This window comes from Equus asinus, chromosome 24, assembly GCF_041296235.1.
Source record: "Equus asinus isolate D_3611 breed Donkey chromosome 24, EquAss-T2T_v2, whole genome shotgun sequence".
NCBI classification, from domain to species: Eukaryota; Metazoa; Chordata; class Mammalia; order Perissodactyla; family Equidae; genus Equus; species Equus asinus.
In genome coordinates, this window is record NC_091813.1 from 66,840,951 (window position 1) to 66,863,325 (window position 22,375).

Sequence of the window (22,375 nt, forward strand, 5' to 3'; positions counted from 1 at the left end):
CCGGACGTCCGATGAAAATCCACGCTCCCATCCCCGGCAGCCCCTCCCAGTGCCCCCAGTCCCGGAGAGCTGAGTTTTCAACCGGGCCGAAACCCCAATCCCGGGCGTGGGAGTTCCCCGCCCCGCGCCACCCCCGCGACGGCGAGTCCGGTCCCGGGAGCACGCCGGGCAGGGGCTGGGGGGGAGGGGGGGCGGCAGCAGCGGGCCGGCCGGGAGCGCGGTTTGCGCAGGGCAGGGCGCCGCCGCGGCCCCGCGCCCCCGGCCCGCTCCCCGCCCGTCCGCCCGTCCGCCCGCGCCCCGCGGCCGCAGCGCGCCAGGCCGAGCGCGGAGGCGCGAGAGCCCGAGGGAGCGGCGGCCCGGCAGGCGGCAGCCCGGGCGACCGCGGAGGCGGCGGGCAGGGCGCGTGCGCACTGCAGGGGCGCCAGATTTGGCGGGAGGGGGAGTGTCCAAAGCTCTTTGTTTGATGGCATCTCTGTTTACAGAGTTTACACTTTAATATCAACCTGTTTCCTCCTCCTCCTTCTCCTCCTCCTCCGCGACCTCCTCCTCCTCCTCCTCCTCCTCTTTCTCCCGAGAAACTTGGCCCCGGCGGTGCGGAGCGCCGCGCGCAGCCGGGGAGGGACGCAGGCAGGCGGCGGGCAGCGGGAGGCGGCAGCCCCGTGCGGTTCCCGCGGCCCCCGGCGCAGCCCCGCGCCCGCCGCGCCATGGCCCGGAGACCCCGGCACAGGTAACTGGGGGCCCGGCGGGCGGGCGCGGGCGGGGGCGCGCGGGGCGCCGGGCGCCCGGAGAGCAGGTGGGAATTCGTTCCCGGGTCTTCTGCGGGGCTGTCAGATCCTGCGAGCACCTGGAGCCCCTGCCCCGGCGGCAGCAGCCGCTGAGCCACGGATGACTGGAAGGGTCTCTGCGGGGAAAGTCTCAGGACGTCGGGAAGCACGCCCGGAGGCTCGCTTTGCAAGTTGCACGGGGCGCCGTTTCTCCCTAGGGCAGAAGCAGCAGCAGGTTCCAACCGGGGGCAGAGCGGTGCCCACCAGCCCCGGGGAGCCCACTGGGTCCCTGGCGCGCTGCCGTGGGTGTCGGCCAGGGAGTCGCAGCGTCATTGCTGGATGCATTGCGATGTGTTTGGACTTGGAAGGGCAGAGCATATGGCAGATGTGGGGGAAATGCCGGATGGTTTAGTAGCTGCAGGTAGTTCATTTAAATTTCATTCATTCTTTATGGAGGCGAAGAAGAGTGTCAGCTGACAGGAGACTGGAAAGAAGGTTGCAAGGGAGGAAAAGGGTCTCTACGTTTGCAGACTGCTTTAAGCCTGGTTTTGAAGGTTCTGACCATTATTCTCTGGGAGGTTTTTATTTCTAATGCAAACACTGCACACGCACCCACGCGCGCCCGCGCCGCACATGTCACTGCGCCGGGGGGGAGGCTTGCCGGGATGACGGGTGAAGTCCCCTCGCTTTTCGGCCGGACGGAGGGGAAGAGGGAGCGGAGGAGGAGGGGACTGTTCCTCCCAACTGTCAGTTGCTGGCGCTCGGGCTTCCACCCGTCTCGGGACTGCCCGGGCTGGACCGCCGGGGCTCCCCGAGAGCGCCCGGGTGCGGGGAGCTCGGCGGCCGGCACGGTTGCCACCAACGGAAGGGACGGAGGCGGGCAGCACCCAGGGCCGCTGCCGCGCAACCGGGACGCAGTCCCCGCCGCTCTTCCGCTGGGCCCGAGGTCCGGGCGCGGCGCGCACACGTGGACGCGGCCGAGGGCGCCGCGCCTCCCCGCGCCCAGCTCCCGCCGCCTTAGGGCGCCTGGGCGGAGGAGGGGGGACGGGACGGACCCCCGCGAAGAGGTTCTGGGAAAAAGTCCCTGGAGGCAAAGCCGATCCAGCCTCTTTCCTCCGGTTGTTTGATTTTCTGGTGCTTGTTTGTTTTTGAACCGGCGCTCGTGGGTCCCCGCGCAGCGCTGGGAAGTGGCAGAGCGCGTGGGTGTGGGCCCTGCAAGGGCACCCTCGGCCCCCTGGCCGGGCTGGGCGCCGGAGGAAAGGGAGGCGACTTGGGGGACCCCTGGCTCCCCACGCCGCGCCCAGGACCCGGCCGCGTGGGTCGGGGTGCTGCCCCTTAAGAGGTTTCCCCTTCGCCTTTGGGACTTCACGGTAGGCAGCCGAGGATTCCCCGCTCTTTGGAGAGCAGACCCTGGGAGGAGCGGGGAGGGAGCCGGGAAGGCTCCCGGGAGGAGGCGCGGGGAGGCTCCGCGCCCGCGATCCCGGCTGTCCGCGCGGGGCGGGGCCGCGCAGGTTCCCGGCGGCTCCAGGTAGCGGAGAGGGAGGCGGCCCGGAGGCGCGGGAGCCTTGAACCTGCTCAGGGGGAAGAGAAACCCGCCTGCGGGCTCGGAGCCGTTTCTTGCAGGGCCAGCGTCAACCCGGCAGGGATTATTAACCAGGTCAGCGAAATGAGTCTGAACCCCTTTTCTAGAATCACAGTAGCGGCCACAAGGCACTTCCTCCCATCCCCTCCCTTTTCCCAACCCCCAACACCCCTCTTCTTTTTCGTTTCTTTGCACGGTTTGTTTCCTTGACAGAAGGTCATATTCATAGTTGTACTCCTGTAACCACACCAGGTCTAGCAGGTGGGGAGTCGAGTGCATCAGCCTAAAATCAGCCTTTGAAAGTCCTCTGACTGTTGGGTCTGAGATCTTGTCAGAGCAGATAAAGGAAAAGTTATTTCAGGTCCCTAGTAGAAATTAATCATGCTACTTAGGCGACAGGGACAACTTAGAGCAAGGAAATCGCATGCAAAGCTCAAAGGCGAGCCCCGGTGAGTGAGTGAGTGAGCAGCCCCAGTCTCTCCCCCCGGGGCCTCTGCAGGACCTGCAGGAGCCACACACCACGTTTTCCCCTAGACTTTGGTTTTGCACATCTCTGCGTCTGTGCTTAATTTTTGAGAGGCACGGAAGACATGGAATCGTCGTTTGTTAGCATTGGAAAGTACCTTCGAAATAGGATCCAAGCCCCCACGTATAGGCGAGGAACCTAGGGCCTGAGAGAGAGGAAGTGATTTGTCCAAGTCACGCAGCTAGGTGGAGGCAGGACAGGCGGCACCTTGCCTCCGGAGCCTTGTCCTGCGGGATGTCCGTTCTCTCACCTGGCGTCGGCTGCCCCCTATCGGCGGCGGCGTGTGTTGCGTGTTCCTGGGTGCTGAGCTGTTCTGAGAGAGGGGTGCCCAGTGACTGGTTTGGAAAATGTAGTCCTCAGTTCTGAAAATGGGATCTCCAGGGCCAGCAAGCCTGAAAGTTAAGTGGAGTTGAATCTATGACTCTCCTTTCAGATGAATCCGGTTTTCTTGGTATCCCTGATATTTCACAAGGAGCCACTTCTTTGGGGGCCTTTCCAATGAATTCCCTCTGAACTTTTCAGAAGACGCTGATCTACAGCCCTGGGCCTCTACGTTTTTTCACCTTTGATGCTTGTGTTGTTCATTAAAGGGAAACTGTTGGGATTATGATCAGTCAGAAGTTGTTCAGAGCCTCTTGTTACAGTGTGAAATAGGATTAGGCTCTTGTTTACAAGGATAGACGCTGAATGAAAGAAATGGTATAGATTATAAGGAGAGTTTAGTGGCCTTTGTTGTGTGGGGGCACTCTAAGTCTGGATCACATCCTGCTGGTCAGCATGCAGCCTGGACCTTCAGATTATTGCCCAAAATAATAGTTTTAGATTTTAAGAACCTCAAATTAAGGATTTTTGGCGAACACTTTGCCTGACTCCACAGGGTGGGTCATATATGCTTGAAAATTACGTTGGGAAGACAAAACCCTATATGACTGTAAATTTTCTTTTTTAAAATAATAATTTACATCATGATATTGCTTTATAGCATTCTTTTTATTCTCAGTTTGATGGATTTCTCAATATTACACTGATAAATTTTAGTGAAATTTCTAAGATAGTATAATTTTTCCTTATATCTTAGTTTTGTAAGTAAAATTATAACTAAAAGTAATCTGTGGCTGTAAAATTACTCTCATCTACTCAGAATATGATTAATAAACATTAAGTGCAGAGTGACTTCACGAGTCATCATAATTCATAGTTTTGGTCAGCCAGGTAAACGAAAAAGCTCTTTTGAAAACAGTAATGGGTTCTTTTTAAACGCATCTGGGGGAATCCCTCAGTTTTGAAGTAGGTGCATTTTAAGGTATTTCAAATCGCATTCAGTCAGAGGGAGAAAAAGCAGAAGAGTCAGTAAGACTCTGGCTGTCAAGTGGCCTGATTATTCACAGTTACTTAGGAAACTGCGTCTTGTAGATGTGGCCGCAAGTGGGGTCAACCTGGCCTGGAGTTTTGAGCTGCTGGATATTCGCGTTATTTACAAAGCCCTTTGATCACTCGGTGGTCTATCCTTCCTCAGGTTTTTAAATCTTTTCCTCTTAGATTCTCTTAATCTTCTAATCTTTAAAGAATGACTATAATTATATTGTGGGGTGTATTACTTCTTGAATTTTTTTCTCTTAATGAAACACCAGTCCCACTGGAATAGCATAATTGAGTTGTTTATTATATTTGGGAAGTGTGTTTGAGCAATGTGACATGTGCCAAAGACTTTGAGTGTGTACTTACAGAAAGGACGTGGGCTCTCGTTCCTTTTACTGCCCTCCACGTTAAGTTTTAAACTTAAAGCTTCATTGGTTGGAAAGCTGCCCAGTGTGTAACTTGTCCCTAGTCTAACAGTAATAGCAGGTTTAAACACGCAGAGCAATAAGACGGTGCCAGGCCCTTAGCCGTCTCTCTGGATACCAATAACAGCAGAGCCGGTGGACAACACTGGAGCCACAGAATGCAGAAAACAATCTTGTTGTGCAAGTTTTCAAAGTTTTATCTTAGTAACCTTTGAGAAGGTTGTTGAGTTTTTGTGTTTTGTAATCCAATAGTTTAAACCTTCTTGTTTCAGTCCACCTCTGCCCATTTGTTATTTCTGCAGCATATACAGTAGTGACGAGGATGATGAAGACCTTGAGATGTGTGACCATGACTATGACGGGCTGCTCCCCAAGTCTGGAAAGCGCCACTTGGGGAAAACAAGGTGGACGCGGGAAGAGGTAACTCATTATGGAATCAAAACACGGAAAAAAACAGAGAGTGTCTCAATTCGTGAAAAAACAAAATTCCGCCTCAGCTGCGGGTCCTCAGGCTCATTCTTGGGCTCTTTGAACTCTTCCCCTGGCCTGTCTACACCAGACGCTGACCACTGAGCCCTCCCCATGCACTTGGCCGTCCATTTCCAGACTCTGTAGTTCTGTGAGTGTCCCCTCCTCACTTCATGTCTCGTCTGTGTTTCGCTCTGCCTGTTCTGTGCTTGTCCTTTTAATCCACAACTCCTTACCACTTCTTCGTTCCCTGCGAAGACATCGCCTCTGCCGTGAAGCCATCCCCCGCTCCCCCGACAGCATGGATGCGTCCTGCACTCATTGGATACGTGTTCTTACTGATTGTTGCTGTCACATATATGCCTCCCCCAGTGGACGACAAGTCTGCTGAGGGCAGGGCTACACGGCTGTTCATTTTGGTGTCCCCTGATCCCCGAATTGCTTGACAGAAAGTGAGATGTTAACAGGTATTACCCGAACACAGGAATGAAATGCCATTTCCAAAACCTAAACAAACAAAAGAATGAAACAACACCCTCACAGAACTCGCCTTGTTAGAGTGGGTTCATTAACATTCTCGATGTGGAATATATGCTAGTCCGCAGAGCCGCACGCGTGAGCATCTGTTCTGAAAGCATTCAGGACGGGATGGAGGCGTGTCTGCCTGTGACCTCCCTTTCTCTCTAACTTATTGTGAGTTTCACCTTTTGTAAGAATGGCAACATACTTAAGGAGCAAAATTATTAATGTATGGCAAAAGTTGCTTTTTCTTTAAAGTTCTCAAAAAATTTTGCAACAGATTGGTGAGGATTTTATGTTAGGATAAATGGCATTGACTCTTCTTCAGTTTTGTTCCACTGTCCTTGACTTAAAGCACAGCCTCCATAAAGGGCAGGCAGGATTTCCAGCGAGGCCTGTAGGAAAGGCAAATCTTAGCTCTGGAGACTATGCCCATGGGTGATCCTAAGAGATTCAGAAGCTCCGTGGTTAGCGCTGGTTTCCTAATTCCTATGTCTGCTTCCTCCCGGGGACCCCAATGTGTGAAAGTGACCTTTGCAGAGACGTGAGTGTTCTCTTTTGCTTGAGAAAACGGGTTTAGAAAGACCCTTGCGAACTGAAACGTTCCCCCCAGGTTGAGTGTCTGCTGGGTTCTAATAAGGTTGGCCTCATTTAAATTGTGAATGTATTGATACAAAAACTAAATTATTTTCTTACATCACAGGTATCTTTGAGTTTACTTAAGAAAATCTTCTGGGCCTGGCCCTGTGGTGTAGTGGTTCGAGTTCCATGTGCTCCGCTTTGGTGGCCTGGGTTCCCTGGTTCAGATCCCGGGTGTGGACCTACTTTACTCACTAGCCACACTGTGGCAGTGACCCACATACAAAATAGAGGAAGATTGGCACAGATGTTAGCTCAGGGCTAATCTTCCACAGGAAAAAGAGAAAGCAAAAGAGAAAAGTGGTCTTCCATTTTTTACATGCAAGAGATTGAACTAACAAAATGTCAGAATAGAGGTTGAACTATTTCTTACTCGAGATTCTGTCTATTGCCATAGTTAAATGTCTATTGAATCTAACATTGGAGTTCATTATTTTTTTTCCCACAAAGAAAAACTTTTAATAGTTCCTATATATAAAACATTTGAGGAGCCAGGCATTATGCTAAATGTTTTGCATAATTACTTCACATAATCCCCAAATAGTCCCGTTGACATCAGCATTTCCGTTGTGTGGATGGCAGGACTAATGCCCAGAAAAACCAAACGGTATACTCAAGCTTATACAGCTAATCAGTAGTTGAGTCAAGATTCAGTCTCTGGTTTGTCTGACTCTGAATAAATCTATGCTCTAAACCAGCCTATTACATTAATATCTGTTGTATTTGCATATCTTTGATAGGTTTTTTGTCCTGGATTGGATTAGTGGGTTGGTTCCCTTTTATCCTAACTTGACTAGAGTTATACAGTAAATGACTGATATCCTAGGATTACCTTTAAATGTCTTAGGATGAAAAACTAAAGAAGCTGGTGGAACAGAATGGAACTGATGACTGGAAAGTTATTGCCAATTATCTCCCGGTAAGTTAGCAATTTTTTCTTTCCGTAAAAGGAAATCTCCTCCCAAAGATTGAAATAAGATATTCTAGGAGAGGATATTAAGATGTTATGTATTTGCTCATATATAAGACGCAGAGGGAGAAATGCCTCATCCATAACTTATACATAACTTATAATTGGGGTTTCTAAGTAGATTGTTAAAGGATTTTTGCATTTTTTAAATGTTTGCTTCTTAGATTATGTTTTCATTTATTAGGATAATATAAATTAACGTTCTGATGATTTGTTATAGGGCAGATGACTAAACTTGTGACATTCCCCCGTAAGTCAGCTTCTTTAAATTTCCTGTTTCTTTCGATAGCTGCACTTTTGGTACCCTACTTCAAAATTTTGGAATCCTTTTAGCCTCATCCCCTACACCCAAGCAGTGACTAAACATCAGGCATCCCTTTGTTTTCCTTCTCCTCACTGGTCCACAGGCTCGCACCCTCCCTCTCTGCTCACTCCTAACGGGCCTCCCGCCTGTAGCTTCCCACTTTTCCGTCCGTGCCAAACACCCCTGGCAAATGGAGCTTCCTAAACTGCAGCTGTACCATATCATTTCAAAACCAGCAACAGTGGCTCAGAGTCTCACAAACTGACTACACCGCCTCGACTGGCCCCCCAGGGCCCTCCGGGGGGGCCCAGCAGACAGCTCCAGTTCTGTTTCCTGCTTCCTCTCACTAAGCAGGTTTGCTTGAATTCATTTCTGCTTTCCCTCCTCTGGGCTTTTGTCCCTGGTGATGCTGACTCCTAGAATGTTCCGTCCATCCTTCAGAGTCCGTATCAAGGGCTTTTCCATGCTTCTCCTATGGAAATATAATTTCTCCTCCCAGGGAGACGTGCCTTTTCCCACCCCAATATCATTTTGCTTTGGTTTCTTCTTGTATAGGAATCAAATTCTGCCTTGTATTAGTTAATTCTGTATTTGTCTTTTTCTGCTTCTAAGATGACAAGCCTTGGAAGGTAGGGCCTATCTTTATTCATCTTTGTTCTGCAGTATTGGTACTTGTGGCCCCAGACTGAAGCACGTCTGTTAGTTTGAATGGGAAGCGACCTTGAGTCATTTAGAGTGGGTTTCCCTTAATGCCGGACCTTGATATGGAATCTCCAAGTAGTCTTAGCCTTAGCCCCTGGGGGTCCTTCCACATGCGGTAGGCTGTGGTTCAGGTGAAGCTACATTGACAGCCATATGTGCAACATGGTGGTCCTTTAGTGCATGTGGCACAGCCGTTGCCCTCAGGAGGCACAGATGCTGATTTTAGATGCAACTTTGACCTAGTGTAATGAGGGATAGGTGGGCCCTCCAGTGTTCTTGAATGTTTCCACTCTTTATCGTCTATATGTGATCAATATTGCAACAGCCTTCACGTGCCTTCCCATCACATCTACATGATAGCACATCCTTTATCTTACTTGTATAGAATCGAACAGATGTGCAGTGCCAGCATCGATGGCAGAAAGTGCTAAACCCTGAGCTCATCAAGGGTCCTTGGACCAAAGAAGAAGATCAGAGAGTAAGTTCTTTCTTCACTGGCGTGTGAATCACAGTTGAGAATATTCCCCAGACGTCTCTGTTGAATGTTTCCCACCTTGAGGAAGCAGGTGACGTGTGTGAACGGGAAGCAGAGGACTCTATCCCCATGTTTCCAATGAATGAAAGCAGATTTTTAGAAGTTTCCTAAGATCTTGTAACACTGAAGAATGATTATCCTGCCTCATTATGTAACATTAAAACACAGGTTATTTTTGTGTGTTTATCTGAAGGTGATAGAGCTTGTTCAGAAATACGGTCCGAAACGTTGGTCTGTTATTGCCAAGCACTTAAAGGGGAGAATTGGAAAGCAATGTAGGGAGAGGTGGCATAACCACTTGAATCCAGAAGTTAAGAAAACCTCCTGGACAGAAGAGGAAGACAGAATTATTTACCAGGCACACAAGAGACTGGGGAACAGATGGGCAGAAATCGCAAAGCTACTGCCTGGACGGTAATAATATGTCAAAAAATATATTGATTGGGAAGAATGAGGGAGTGGGTGTGGAACATTCTGTTTTAAATGTATGGTGAGTGAATTACAGTCCATTGATCGTAAGTGTTTCATTAGATAAACCAGATCTGTAGCTTTTAGAGCTGGAGGGGATCTTAGAGTTTATCTGGTTGAGGACTTGCAGAATCTACCAACAGTGAGCCTTGGCCAAGGCGTCATTTCCTCAATTGCCCCATTTGCAAAGTGAGTAATAACCTACTTCACAGGGCCAATTAAGTATCAAGTAAAACACAAAATTCTAAGCTCATAGAAGGAATCTGAGGACAGACAGTCTCTGGTCTGAGTTTGCACAGCTGGTTAAGTGACCAGAAAGAACTCAGCTACCATATTCCTAATTCCACATTCGTTTCATTATACCACTTGGCTTGATTTTTTTTCTTTTGAATAAAGAAATAGTGCATTCTAGAATTATACTGCTTCCAGGTTTTTAAATAATGTCAGGGTTATCCTTTCTTTTTTAATGAACAAGGCACAAAAGTGACCCTATTATGAGGGCTATCTATGGAAGCTCGCTTTTGTCCCACTTTCCCCACTTAAACAGTTTATAACATTTTAATTTTGAAAATACTTTTTATTGTAAATCTTACATAAAAAATAATGTAAGATATAAAATATTTAAAATATTTCTATTCTTGAGCTTCATAACCCAAAAGTGGAGAAAGGGTCGTTTCAAAGAAGCCCACGGCTCCGATGGTTCGTGTGGCGTTCTCTTGTGACGTTGTGAAGCATTTCCTCCCTCGTGATTCAGTGTCAGCTTACAGAATTCAAGGGGCTGGTAAAAGGAGGCCTTTTCTCCCTTACGGTCTGAGAGGCTATGCTGTTGATTCTTCTCAAAATTCAAGGGGCGATCGAACTTCCTCTTTCTTGAGCCTGCGTTCCCCCACCCCCATCAAAATAGTCAAAGGGAGGCTTGAAACGGTTTTTTTGAATTGAGAAACTGTTTTCCTGAGAATCGAAAGACTTTAGTAAAAATGCTCTGCAGTTTGAAAGTATACTGGGAGTTAGCATCTTTTCCTTCTGGATGCCATTTTCCATTCTCACCTCTGTCTGTTAGAGAACAATTTGGGGTAGTTTTCAAAAGGTGGGAGTTTTTCAAAATTTCTGGCTAGTGCTATTCGAGAAAAAGAATGGACAGTGAGGTGGCAGCAACATCCTTGTCATTGACCAGACTCTGCTGAGAGCCTGTTGTGGTGCACGGGCCAAGCCTTACTTCAAGGAGCAGCTTTCTTGGATGGCAGGAACTTCAGGTTGTGTTAGAGTCTTGTACCACGAGCAGTCAGAATGGACAGGAGGGGTTGTTGTATTGAGAATACTCTTTTATCAGCGAAAGAAAATGTTAAACAATTTCAGAATTTATAGAAAACTATATATATATATATATATATATATATATATATGTTCCGTATTATGTAATTAAGAGAAATCTATGATTTTTAATTAGGTGCTGGGGAAGCATGATATTAGGAGGTAGAAAAGACTGAAACCATTAAAAAGATAAAAGACTATTAGTGGACCAAAAGAAAAGTTCTCTGTTAAAAACAGTTTTCTGTCAATTAACTCTAATCTGAATTGAAATTTTTGTTTGTAAAATGTTTTATAAAATGTGATATATTTCTGTGCAGAACTGATAATGCTATCAAGAACCACTGGAATTCCACGATGCGCCGGAAGGTTGAGCAGGAAGGCTATCTGCAGGAGTCTCCTAAAGCCAGCCAGCCGGCAGTGGCCGCGAGTTTTCAGAAGAACAGTCATTTGATGGGTTTTGCTCACACTCCGCCTTCAGCTCAGCTCCCTCCAGCGGGCCAGCCCTCAGTTAACAATGACTATTCCTATTACCACATTTCTGAAGCACAAAATGTAAGCCATCCCGAGGACTTAGTTGAATGAGAGAGATGGTTATTTTAGCTCCAGAGGACAATAATGGTACCTGGCAGTTGCATCCTGCTCAGAGAGCTTTCACAAATGTGATCACGACTGATCACATGGGGGCAGGTATTGTCGTCCCTGGCACGTATCCGGAAACGAGAATGTTAGGTGATCTGTCTAGGATTACATAGCTTAGAGAGAGCGCCGACCAGAATCCCAATCGTTTGACTCTAACTTGCGGCTTCAGCTCTAGTTTAAAGTTAACTTTTGAATGTAAATTCACTTAACAAGGTACTGCTGAAAAAGAATGGGGGCTTGGAGATGCCGTTGTGGGCTAATATTTTTCTCTTACAAAATGAAAAGTGAGAGACCTATCGCAGTTAAAGAGGACCTCATTTGACACTGACTTTCGACAGACAATGGTCAGTTCAGTTCCCTTAGTGATCTAGCAGAAATGTCTGAATCTCTTCATTCAGTCAGTGTCTCCTTCTCACTCTAAGTCAGGAGCAGTTTTGTGACCCCACTGTCTGTCTGCTGTCTCCTTTGATCCTTCTTTGGGTTGGTGTAATTCCTTCTTCATCTCTCGATACTTATATTTAGGGAAAGAAGTATGCATAGTGGGTGGTAAAAGAACAAAGAAAAAAAAAATTAAGAAACTTAAAACTAACAATAATAAATGATGAAACTTACACAGGAACACAGAGCTCATATGCAAATTCTATGCAAAACCTATTCATAAATAGTTTTTTCTCTTCTCTATCTGTTCTGTGCATTTGACTACAGACTTTCCAGAAAGGTCTCAGGTGAATGAACATCACAGGTTCCATGCTCTTTACTAAACTTCGTAATTATTCCCAGGAAGATATGTTTATTTATAAACAGCTACTGCCATCAGTTTTTCCCATCAAAACTTCTTTCATACATTCCTGGATGTATTTTAGATTATTTTTCATTGTGTTTTTCTCTAAGGAATACTTCCTGCCAGGATCGATGAGCACTGAAATTCCTTTCTCTGTGTTGCTTTAGTTATGCAGCCATTATGAAAGGCTTGGCTGAAGTTTCACATTAGAGGGTTTTTTTTTTATTGCTTAGTGAATTTTATCAGTGAAGTCTTTTTTTTTTTCTTAGTCCCAGAGCAAAACCTCAGGAAGCCAAGTCCCCTGAAGCATGTGTGACCATGAATGACTCAGCCTTTGTTTTGCTTTGTGTCCCTAGGTCCCGTATCCTGTAGCGTTACATGTAAATATAGTCAATGTCCCTCAGCCAGCTGCTGCGGCCATTCAGGTAAGATCATGTCATGGAGACACTCATAAGCTGGTCAAGGCACAGCTTGCTTGCTTTCACTAAACACTTCCCTTCACCTAACAACTGAAGTAACACGGAAAGGGGACAGTGGAGAGGGGTGGGTTCTGGCGGGCACTCCACCAGTTTTTACTTCTGGAGTGAATTTGCTCCAGATTCTCTGACTCTCTAATGTCATAAGTTGACACAACTCATCAGTAAGTGTCCACTCTAGCCTCAGGTTTCACGTCAACCCTAAGTCTGGAATAACATCCGCAGAGATTTCTAGGTGGCCAGATTGGGTTGGTGCTGGTTTCCCAGCAGGCTCTTGGAGCTGTGTGGTCCCTCGTGACTGCAGGCCATAACCACCGTGTTTACAGCTTCCAATCAGGTGTTTTGTTTGTTTTTCTCTCTTAACTTTTAATTTTAGAGACACTATAATGATGAAGACCCTGAGAAAGAAAAGCGAATAAAGGAATTAGAGTTGCTCCTCATGTCGACTGAGAATGAGCTCAAAGGACAGCAGGCGCTACCAGTAAGAAGGGGCCATGCGCTGGAATGGGGGATGGCGGCTTCTCCCCAGGGCCCTTCTGTATCTCTTCCCTTCTCCCCTAGACATGACACAAATGAAGACGCTGTCTATCTATTAACAACGTCTAAGCACTTGAAGTTGTTTGTCATAAAATGCAGTTGGTGTCAGAATGTCGACTCAATTGGAAGTAATCTTTTTGTGTGCAACAGAAACTCAGCATCCACTTGTGACTGTCATATCTATGTTTCTTCTCCAGAAGGACTGTAATCAATTCCAAGACTAACACACATTAAATGAATGAAAAATTGCATTTTTTGTACAAAGCTGTGTATCGTATGGTGCCTACTCATTTGATTTTTTCTTGTTCTATTATTTTTCTTCACCTAGATTTTCACACTTGATCATTTCAAACATGATTTGATGCATGTTCAGTATATACCTGTGGAAAAGGTGTATATCATGTCTCCCTGAATAACAGCAGCGGCTCTCTTTTCTTGGCATGCATGAAAGCTCTATGGACCATTACTGAATTGTGACATCTTTGTTAGTAATTGGGCAGCAAACTGGGAAAGCAGCTTGTGCTTTGTAACATTTGTAGTTGACCAAGAAAGAGAATAAAAGAGAGATGATACTTGGGTATTCTTAGGAGTAAATTTCCTTTTGGTTAAATAATAAAATGATTATGTGCATATGTTAGTTCGACCACTTTTTAACTTGAGTTAATGTTTTGCAATTTCTCCTGTTGCATGGTCATGCTGAAAGGAGACTTCTGTTAATTTGCTCTTCTGCTTTCCTAACCACGTTGAGTTGGCAGCCCTTCAGTGCATCAGCGCAATCCGTGGTATTAGAAAGGGACAGAAGCAACGAGAATATAAGCAGATGAAAGCAACTCTGACTCTTCAATCCTCCAGCCTTTTTATAGGTTAGGACAAGAATAGGACAAGTCTTCATTTGCAGCCAACATTTCTGGTCCTATTGGAAATTATGTTGTTAAAGTAGATTTTTAAGATACTCCACGTGAGAGTTGTCCTTTGAAACCTGGTCCCTCTCTTTGCAGTTTTAACAAAATGATGACAATTCAGGTAATCGTGTAGATGACAGACTACGACACTATTCCAAAGCGGGGTCTTGCATTGATGAAAGGAAACATCTTGACAACTGTCTCATGGGTGCAAGTTCTGGATGACGCAACCACTTTTATCTTTCCTCCAACAGCATCTGATACCTTGTGCAACTTCATTGCTAAGTTCCTTCTCCCTTTCTTCTCCCCGCTCTTTCTTTACTCCCCCACCCCCCTCCTCAGACACAGAACCACACATGCAGCTACCCCGGGTGGCACAGCACCACCATTGCCGACCACACCAGACCCCATGGAGACAGTGCACCTGTTTCCTGTTTGGAAGAACGCCACTCCACTCCGTCTCTGCCCGTGGATCCCGGCTCCCTCCCTGAGGAGAGCGCCTCTCCAGCGAGGTGCATGATCGTCCACCAAGGCACCATTCTGGACAATGTTAAGAACCTCTTAGAATTTGCAGAAACACTTCAGTTTATAGATTCTGTAAGTAGAATTGCTAAGGCAAGTGAATGTTTTTTGAGGGGGAATTAGGAAACCCATTTCTCAAATCATTGCTGTTTTCTATAGCAAATATTGTGTTATTAGCATATATTAATATCAAGGTGAAAGTATGATGCTAGTCTTTGTGTATATGTTTTCTCAAAGATCTGATGTCACAGGCTACCCAGATAAACAGTAGCTTTCACACATTTCCTTCAAAATGCATGTTTTTTAAAATAGTGAAGTTAATGACCTGTCAGTAGAGCTTGGGTTTGGGGAATGGTGTGAGTTATTTTTAACTCTTTTTTACTTTGTTTACTCCTTTGTGTTTCTCTAGAATTTTGTGCTTTGCTTTTGGGTAGCACATTAAGATATGTTTACTCAGAACTTAAAGCAATCTTTCAAAGTATCTGAAGTGGTAACCGGCTCATTGGGGGGGCGGGGCTCTCTCCACGGGAACGTTGATTATTGATTCCCAGTCCCAATGGGTTCACTGAGACAAACCACCTTGAGTGAAACAGACCTGAGATCAGCACCTCAAAAGCAGACCCACAGCTCCTTCCCTTTGTTTCCCGATTGGTTAAAGAGCCTTTATTGCTTCCCCTCAGACAGGGGATGAACACTGCTGAAAGGTACCAGCCAGAAAAGGTTTCCTTTGTGCTTTGGGTGTTATGCAAATAAGAGAGTACCAGGAGTCCCTGTGGTGCGCACACGTGGAACCAGCCTTGAGCGGCTTGTAGACCAGCCGAGCAGTGAGCAGTGTACCAGAACAACTGTTGGTCCCAAAGCTGTTTCTCAAGAAGTCTTAACAGGCGGGCCGAGCGTTTTCTCTGCATTCAGCATCTCTTTCTCAGTGCTGTGTTTCAGATGATGGCACACATTATGCACACACTGTCTCAATCTTCTGCGCCTCCCACATTGTTTCAGGATTCTTCATCACGGTGTGATCTCAGCAGTTTTGAGTTCTTTGAAGAAGCAGATTTTTCTCCTAGCCAACATCACACAGGCAAAGCCCTACAGCTTCAGCAAAGAGAGGGCAGTGTGACTAGACCTGCAGGGGAGCCTAGCGCCAGGGCGAACAAAGGCATCTTGAGCAAGGGTTTGCTTGACCCACTCACGCCCTCCGCTCCTGCAAGGCACAGCACAATTCCGCTGGTCATCCTTCGAACAAAGCGGGGCCAGGCCGGCCCCATGGCCCCTGGAGACTCTAGCTCCTTCACACCTGCTGACGTCAGCAGTTCAACTCCCAAGCGTGCCCCTGTCAAAAGCCTTCCCTTCTCCCCCTCGCAGGTAGAGCACAATTTCTGCACAGCTGTTACTAATTTTCAACAGACACCTGAGCCTTAATAATCTAGAAACTAATCCTTTGGAACAAATGACTAATTCCTGTCGCCCTCACTGATTTCGTTCCGTCGTTGCATCTGACTGTTGCTAAGTCATACTGCCTCCCAAAGTGTGGGCTGTCTCGTAGGCTAACTGGTGATTTTGTCCTTGTTCTCTCTTACTCTTTGGTGATTTGGAAGATGGCGAGTTGCATGGAATCTGCTTTGATTTCCTCCAACGCTAGAGCTTAACATTTCTGTCCCTTCCTCTTCTCCCATCCCGTCTCGCCCTTCACCAACTTTCACATTGTCTGCCTCTTTTCATTTATTGTTATGTGATTCACTGACCCAGGGGGGGAGGGAACCAAATGTGTTTAGATGACATCTGGGTGGCAACTAAAAATTGTAAAGCTTCCAATCCATCTATAAGTGGGACAGTTTTGGAAGAGGATGAGGAACAAATGCTTAAGGAAAATAACTCATGTTTTAATTTCGATTGCTCAGCTTTGGCCCTTTTGAGTTGTCCTTAATATTTTATTAGCACAGTTTTTGCCAGTGGATATTCTTGTTTCATGTAGTTTTTTACATGGAAATTGCAATGTTTGTCAGAGACATGTGTTCCTTAATTTTTAAAATAATTGAAATTAATAGGTAATTTGGCACTTTAAAAGGTTTTTCCAATTATGTGTGTTAAGTTTGTTTTAAGAACAGCTTTAAGCCTGAATAAATGATGCACCCATTCAAAAAATTATCTTGTTTTTTGCTTGTATTTTCCAAACTGTGTTCTGGAGAAGATTAGTTCTGACAGACTTTAATGATGTTCCAGAAAAACATCTAAATATATAGGTATGTGAGTTTGGGAGACACTGAATCCAATGCAGTTATAAATTGGTTTCTTTATTGCAGCACATCTCAGAGCTTTCAATATCCTGGTGTGCCTTGTGATTTCCAGGAGGAGAGAGGATATGTGTTTCTCAAATTGACTTCACCTTGGAACCTTTTGAGGAAAACCTAATGTTTTCCCAGAACGTTTGTCTTCTGAGAGAGACAGCGTATCATTCAAGAACTTCCCACATCATGTAAACCTTCTATAACGATGGTTCATAGATCACTAAAGAGAGAAAATGAAAGAAAAACAATACTTTCCCAAAAATCCCTTTGACATTTTTAAAGTTAATAAAGAGTGCATCTCGTTGTCTTTAATGGCAAGTGCCATGGATCGAGAATATTTTCTTAGGATTTTACAAGTTTTTAAGCATTGACTTGAGATTTTATTTCTTGGGTGCTCAATGGAAGCAAAACGATACTCTGCCTGACACCACGTCCTCGTTAACCTCTTTATTATTTGATAGAGTGGGTCAGTAAAACATGCGTGCTTGTTATCAAGGTGTGATTTTTAAATTGGGCTGACTAAAGAATCTCCATTTAATCTAAGTGACGTTTTCTTTCTTTCTTCCCATATTTAGTTCTTAAACACTTCCAGTAACCATGAAAATTTAGATGTGGAAATGCCTTCTTTATCTTCCACCCCTCTCAATGGTCACAAATTGACTGTTACAACACCGTTTCATAGAGACCAGACTGTGAAAACTCAAAAGGAAAATACTATGTAAGTCCTTGGTTCAAGAATAAAATTATTTATTCTGTTTCCTTATATTTAACTAGTGGAACATGGTCCCCAGACTGTCTTCTCCATGTGTATGTATGTGATTTTCCTGATCCCCTTGCACGTACGTACTCATCAATTCCCACGTTGACTACATCTGTCCTGGGCATGTCACAGCTACCTCGGGGTGCGAGGTGGGAAGATAAGTAAATTACCTTTCGCAGTTCACTTCAAAATTTCCTGTATATACAGAGGTAGTTTTCACATAACTTTTCCATTCAGTTTTTCTGTTTGTTAATAAGGCCTTTTCTTCTTCACTGAAAACAAGAATTTTTCCACCTCGTTTCCTCTCTGATTATAAACTTCAGAATAAGAATGAGTCTGGTTCTTTACTTAGTTCACGGTTTTTTAATCTTATTTTTTTTTTTGGAAATTTGTCTATAGATAGGATCTACTCCAACACCCTCAGGAGTATTACATGATATTACATGATTAGAAGCCAAGGAGAGGTTAAGCAGTCATTCATATTCAGTAAAGACTTAACCAGTTCCAACAAATGGCGGAGAACATCAATGAGTTATAAGAAACCTTTAAAAGAAATGCAATCTTAGTATTCCCAAGTACGCTAGGTACATTTGATTTTATTTTTTTAGAGGCCAGGGTTTTTTTCTGGGCTTTTCTCTGAGCTAACATCTGTTGCCAGTCTTCCTCTTTTTTTCCTTCTCCCCGTAGCCCCAGGACATAGTTGTATGTTCTAGTTGTAAGTTCTTCCTGTTCTTCCATGCGAGCTGCCACCATAGCGTAGCTACTCACGGACGAGTGGTGTGGTTCCGCGCCCGGGACCTGAATCTGGGCCACCGAAGTGGAGCATGCTGAACTTTAACTGCTAGGCTATCAGGGCTGGCTCAACAATAAATACATTTTAAAAGGTTAAGTTATGTTTTCTATTGCAGACCCTGTTTCAATGACTAGATAAAATTGATTTGTGCCGTCAGATCTTCACAGTGTTCATGGTCACCATAAAGACATGGGGCACTGCATGTGTCTTGAGAATGATCAAAGTAGATGAAAAATATTTTGATAGTCTTAGGGGTATAATATTGTGAAATATTTCAAAATAAATGATGTACATATTATCTTTTTCTTAACAATACGTATATAATTAATCAGCAAATCCAATTCCACGTCCATAAAAGAGTTTATTGTATTCAGTAGAAAAATACTAACTTTAATAGGTAGAACAATGTAAGGGACCTATGTTCTTTCGTATGGAACCAACACTTGCTTTCTTTTTCAAGTTTTAGAACTCCAGCCATCAAAAGGTCAGTCCTGGAAAGCTCCCCGCGGACTCCCACACCCTTCAAACATGCGCTCGCAGCTCAAGAAATTAAATACGGTCCCCTGAAGATGCTAGTAAGTTTTAGCAAAGTGCCTGGGCTTGGTTGGTTTATTAGCACAGACAGAAATTGTCCTCTGATGCCACGATTTCCGCTCTTCTCTTCAGCCTCAGACACCGTCTCATCTGGTAGAAGACCTGCAGGACGTGATCAAGCAGGAAGCTGACGAATCTGCCATTGTTGCTGACTTTCAAGAAAACGGCCCACCTTTACTGAAGAAGATCAAGCAAGAGGTAAACACGAACTCCTCTGGGAGGACCAAGCTGTGGGTCCCGCTCCCTTTGTTCCTTGTGAGCAGCTGGATGTGTCCAGCGTCAGCACTGTGTGGCAACACCAGTTTTCAGACAAGATTTTCATACAAGATGCAGTGGAGAGGGGCTGCCGGCCTGTGACCTTTCTCTTGCAAAGCCAACCCACTTCTCCCTACTTCATGTGTGAGCAGAAAACCTGCTGGAGAGGGTAAAGGAAAGAGAGGGAGGCAGCTTTTTACTGTACTTTATTTTTTATCGCTCAGACATAGAGGGATAAATGGTTGATAGATAGATATTTAATTTTCAGATGTCATGGAGAACTGAAGTTTAAATTAAAATAATAGTATCTTTAATTCGTAGTATAAAAGAAAGAGAATCTAACTTGCAAGGATCCCAGTTTTAGCTTGGCGGCAAGAAGCATTTCCGACAGGTTGGATACGTGGCCTCCTGAATTTATTTTCATGTAAAGATAAGTGTTTAAGAGACTGACCAGAAATGTACTCTTTTTTTTTTCAGTTTTATTGAGATATAATTGAGAAATAAAATTGTAAGATATATAAAGGGTGCAACATGTGGATTTGACAGACGTATACACTGTGAAAGGATTCTCCCCTGCTGAGTTAATTAACACATCCATACCCATATCATATGGGTACCTTTTTTTTTGGTGAGGACATTTAAGTTTTCCTCTCAGCAAATTTCAGTTATGCAATCCAGTGTCATCAACTATAGTTATAGACTAGTTGTTATAGAACAACATGGTTGTTCATCTCACAGAAATTTACTCTTGAGCGTAAGTGTTTCATGGGAAGCTCTCATTCTAGAAACAACAAAGCGCTTCCTGCTTGCTTTTAGGTGGAATCTCCAACTGATAAAGCAGGAAACTTCTTCTGCTCCAACCACTGGGAAGGAGAGACTCTGAACACCCAGCTGTTCACCCAGGCTTCGCCCGTGGCAGACGTGCCAGTAAGTACACGCCGGTGTGTGTGCTGGTGCCTCGCAGACGTCCGTAGGGGCGCGTGGGGCTCCCGTGGTTGCAGCACTCTTCAGTGCATCATGCTTCTAAATATTCTCTCTCATGTGATTATTTCCTTATGATTATTAATGTTGAGTAGGTGTGGATTTTGTCTGTGTATTGGAAATAGATTCTGTTCTATGGCAGATTTTTTCATGATTTATTTTCTTATGATTTGAGAGTCTTTGCCACTTAAAAAATCTGCTGCATGAGTGTACATAGTTCCATGAAAACAGAAGGTTAATTTTTACATTTTCTTTTCATGTATTTATTTTTCTTCTCAATGTAGTATTTCCTCCTTGTTAAGTTGTCTCCTGTTGGTTTTATGTCACATCTAGCATAGTGCCAACCATGGTGTCTACAGTAGGTGTCCTTTATTATACCCGATACTGCATTCCTTCGGTGACCACCATCTTTTTTTAACAGATTGTTTTTTAGAGCAGTTTTGAGTTCACAGCAAAGTTGAGCTGAAAGTACAGAAATTTCCCATCTACCCTCTCCCCCTACACATGCATGGCCTCTCCCGTTATCAGCATCCCCCATCACATGGTACGTTTGTTACAATTGGTAAACCAACCTTGACACATCATCATCACCCAAAGTCCGCACTTTATATTGGGGTTCACTCTTGGTGGTGTATATTCCACAGGTTGGGACAAATTTACGACATGTATCCAGCGTTATAATATCATACAGAATAGTCTCGCTGCCCTAACAATTCTCTGTGCTCCGGCTGTTCATCCCACTCTCTCCACTAACGCCTGGCAACCACTGATCTTTTTACTGTCTCTCTAGCTTTGCCTTTTCCAGAATCAGACAGGATGCAGCCTTTTCAGACTTCATAATGTGCATTGTGTTTCCTCCATGCCTTTTCATGGCCTGATAGCTCCTTGCTTTTTTTTTTAGCACATAGTTGCAACCATTTTTGAAATTTGTAATTTGTGGCTGGTTGTCCTTTATGGAGAATCAGAGCTAATAACAAGTGCTAATATTTAGTGAGTACATACTAATTGGGAAGTACTGTTCTAAGAGCTTTAGATGCATTCATTCCTTTAATCCTCACAGCAACCCGACAAAGTTGGGCATAGTATCATTTCCGTGATACCAACTGGGAAACTGAGGCACAGGGAGACTTAGTCACTTGCTCATGATTACATAGCTAAAAAAGTGACGGTTCTGGGTTAGAACTCAGAAAGTCTAGTTCCAATTTCCATACTCGTAACCATTTTACTGTCCTGCCATTAATTTATAGCTCTAAAATACTTCTGTACCAGTATAGGAAGTAAACAGTTCTCTCCCCAGAGCTTAGTAAACCTTTCATTTTTAAAAGCATTTGTATGTTAACTCATTTAGCAGATGTTTTTTGAGTGCCCCTCTCATGTCTGGAACTGTGTGGACCCTGAAGCTTTTGTTTTAGTGGTGTTTGCCCCCATGTGGTTCGGGCTAGGACACAGCTGAGTTCTCCTTTTAGCTCGTTGAGAAGAGAATTTCTGGCATTTTTTTTCCTGCTAATGGGTATCACCTCACAGTAATCTACTCTCTAAAATGTCAGAATGGTGTCAGATTATCCAACCTCATTTAAATTTCAAATTATTCTCTTTCCCTTTAGAATATTCTTACGAGTTCCGTTTTAATGACGCCAGTCTCAGAAGATGAAGACAATGTTCTCAAAGCATTTACAGTCCCTAAAAACAGGTCCCTGGCGAGTCCCTTGCAGGTAATTACTATTCCAACATTGGTATTTTAAAAGTCATTCACTTGGGGCTGGCCGAGTGGTGTAGTGGTTAAGTTCGCATCCTCCACTTCAGTGGCCTCAGGTTCATGGGTTCGGATCCCGGGTGCAGACCTACACACTGCTCATCAAGCCATGCTGTGGAGGTGTCCCATGTACAAAACAGAGGAAGATTGGCACAGATGGTAGCTCGGGGCCAATCTTCCTCACCAAGAAAAACAAAAAACAAAACCACCTCATTCACTGAAAAACTGTCATCTTGTTTTTTCAAAAAAAATCTTAGACGTAGAGGAGTAATGCTTTTAAACAACTCTTGATGTCTAAAAAACTCCTAAAATTCCTTGTTGCATTCATATGAGACACCTGGAAATTTTTTATCAGAGCAGGTTCCAAATCGTGACGAAGTGAAACATTCCCACTGTGACTGAGACTAAGATCATGGATTATGCATGTGTCACTATCTTTCTGCTTTTAAACACTTTATTAAAAGTTTATTGGTATAGTTTACCTTTTGTTCCAAAATTTTTCTTTTTTATTCTCCATCCCTGAGC

The 22,375-nt window shown here is 44.9% G+C and overlaps 1 protein-coding gene across 5 annotated transcripts in view; it reads left to right on the forward strand.

Annotated features, from left to right (window-relative positions):
* Positions 1-475: 475 nt before the first annotated feature.
* The window catches only part of MYB (MYB proto-oncogene, transcription factor), a 31,553-nt gene continuing 9,653 nt past the window's right edge, over positions 476-22,375 (forward strand). Inside the window, exons 1-15 of one of the 5 annotated variants that reach the window (XM_044754874.2) lie at positions 476-727; positions 4,959-5,076; positions 7,130-7,201; positions 8,644-8,736; positions 8,987-9,207; positions 10,890-11,124; positions 12,349-12,417; positions 12,845-12,949; positions 14,250-14,504; positions 15,429-15,791; positions 17,290-17,432; positions 18,728-18,842; positions 18,934-19,059; positions 19,933-20,043; positions 21,702-21,809. In XM_044754874.2, the coding sequence (XP_044610809.1) occupies positions 705-727; positions 4,959-5,076; positions 7,130-7,201; positions 8,644-8,736; positions 8,987-9,207; positions 10,890-11,124; positions 12,349-12,417; positions 12,845-12,949; positions 14,250-14,504; positions 15,429-15,791; positions 17,290-17,432; positions 18,728-18,842; positions 18,934-19,059; positions 19,933-20,043; positions 21,702-21,809 (2,157 nt within the window). In that variant the 5' untranslated portion in view covers positions 476-704. Of the gene's footprint in view, positions 728-1,714; positions 2,135-2,286; positions 2,422-4,958; positions 5,077-7,129; positions 7,202-8,643; positions 8,737-8,986; positions 9,208-10,889; positions 11,125-12,348; positions 12,418-12,844; positions 12,950-14,249; positions 14,505-15,428; positions 15,792-17,289; positions 17,433-18,727; positions 18,843-18,933; positions 19,060-19,932; positions 20,044-21,701; positions 21,810-22,375 lie in introns of those variants that run through there. The other 4 variants (XM_044754875.2, XM_070496409.1, XM_044754876.2 and 1 more) reach the window with 4 other exon arrangements.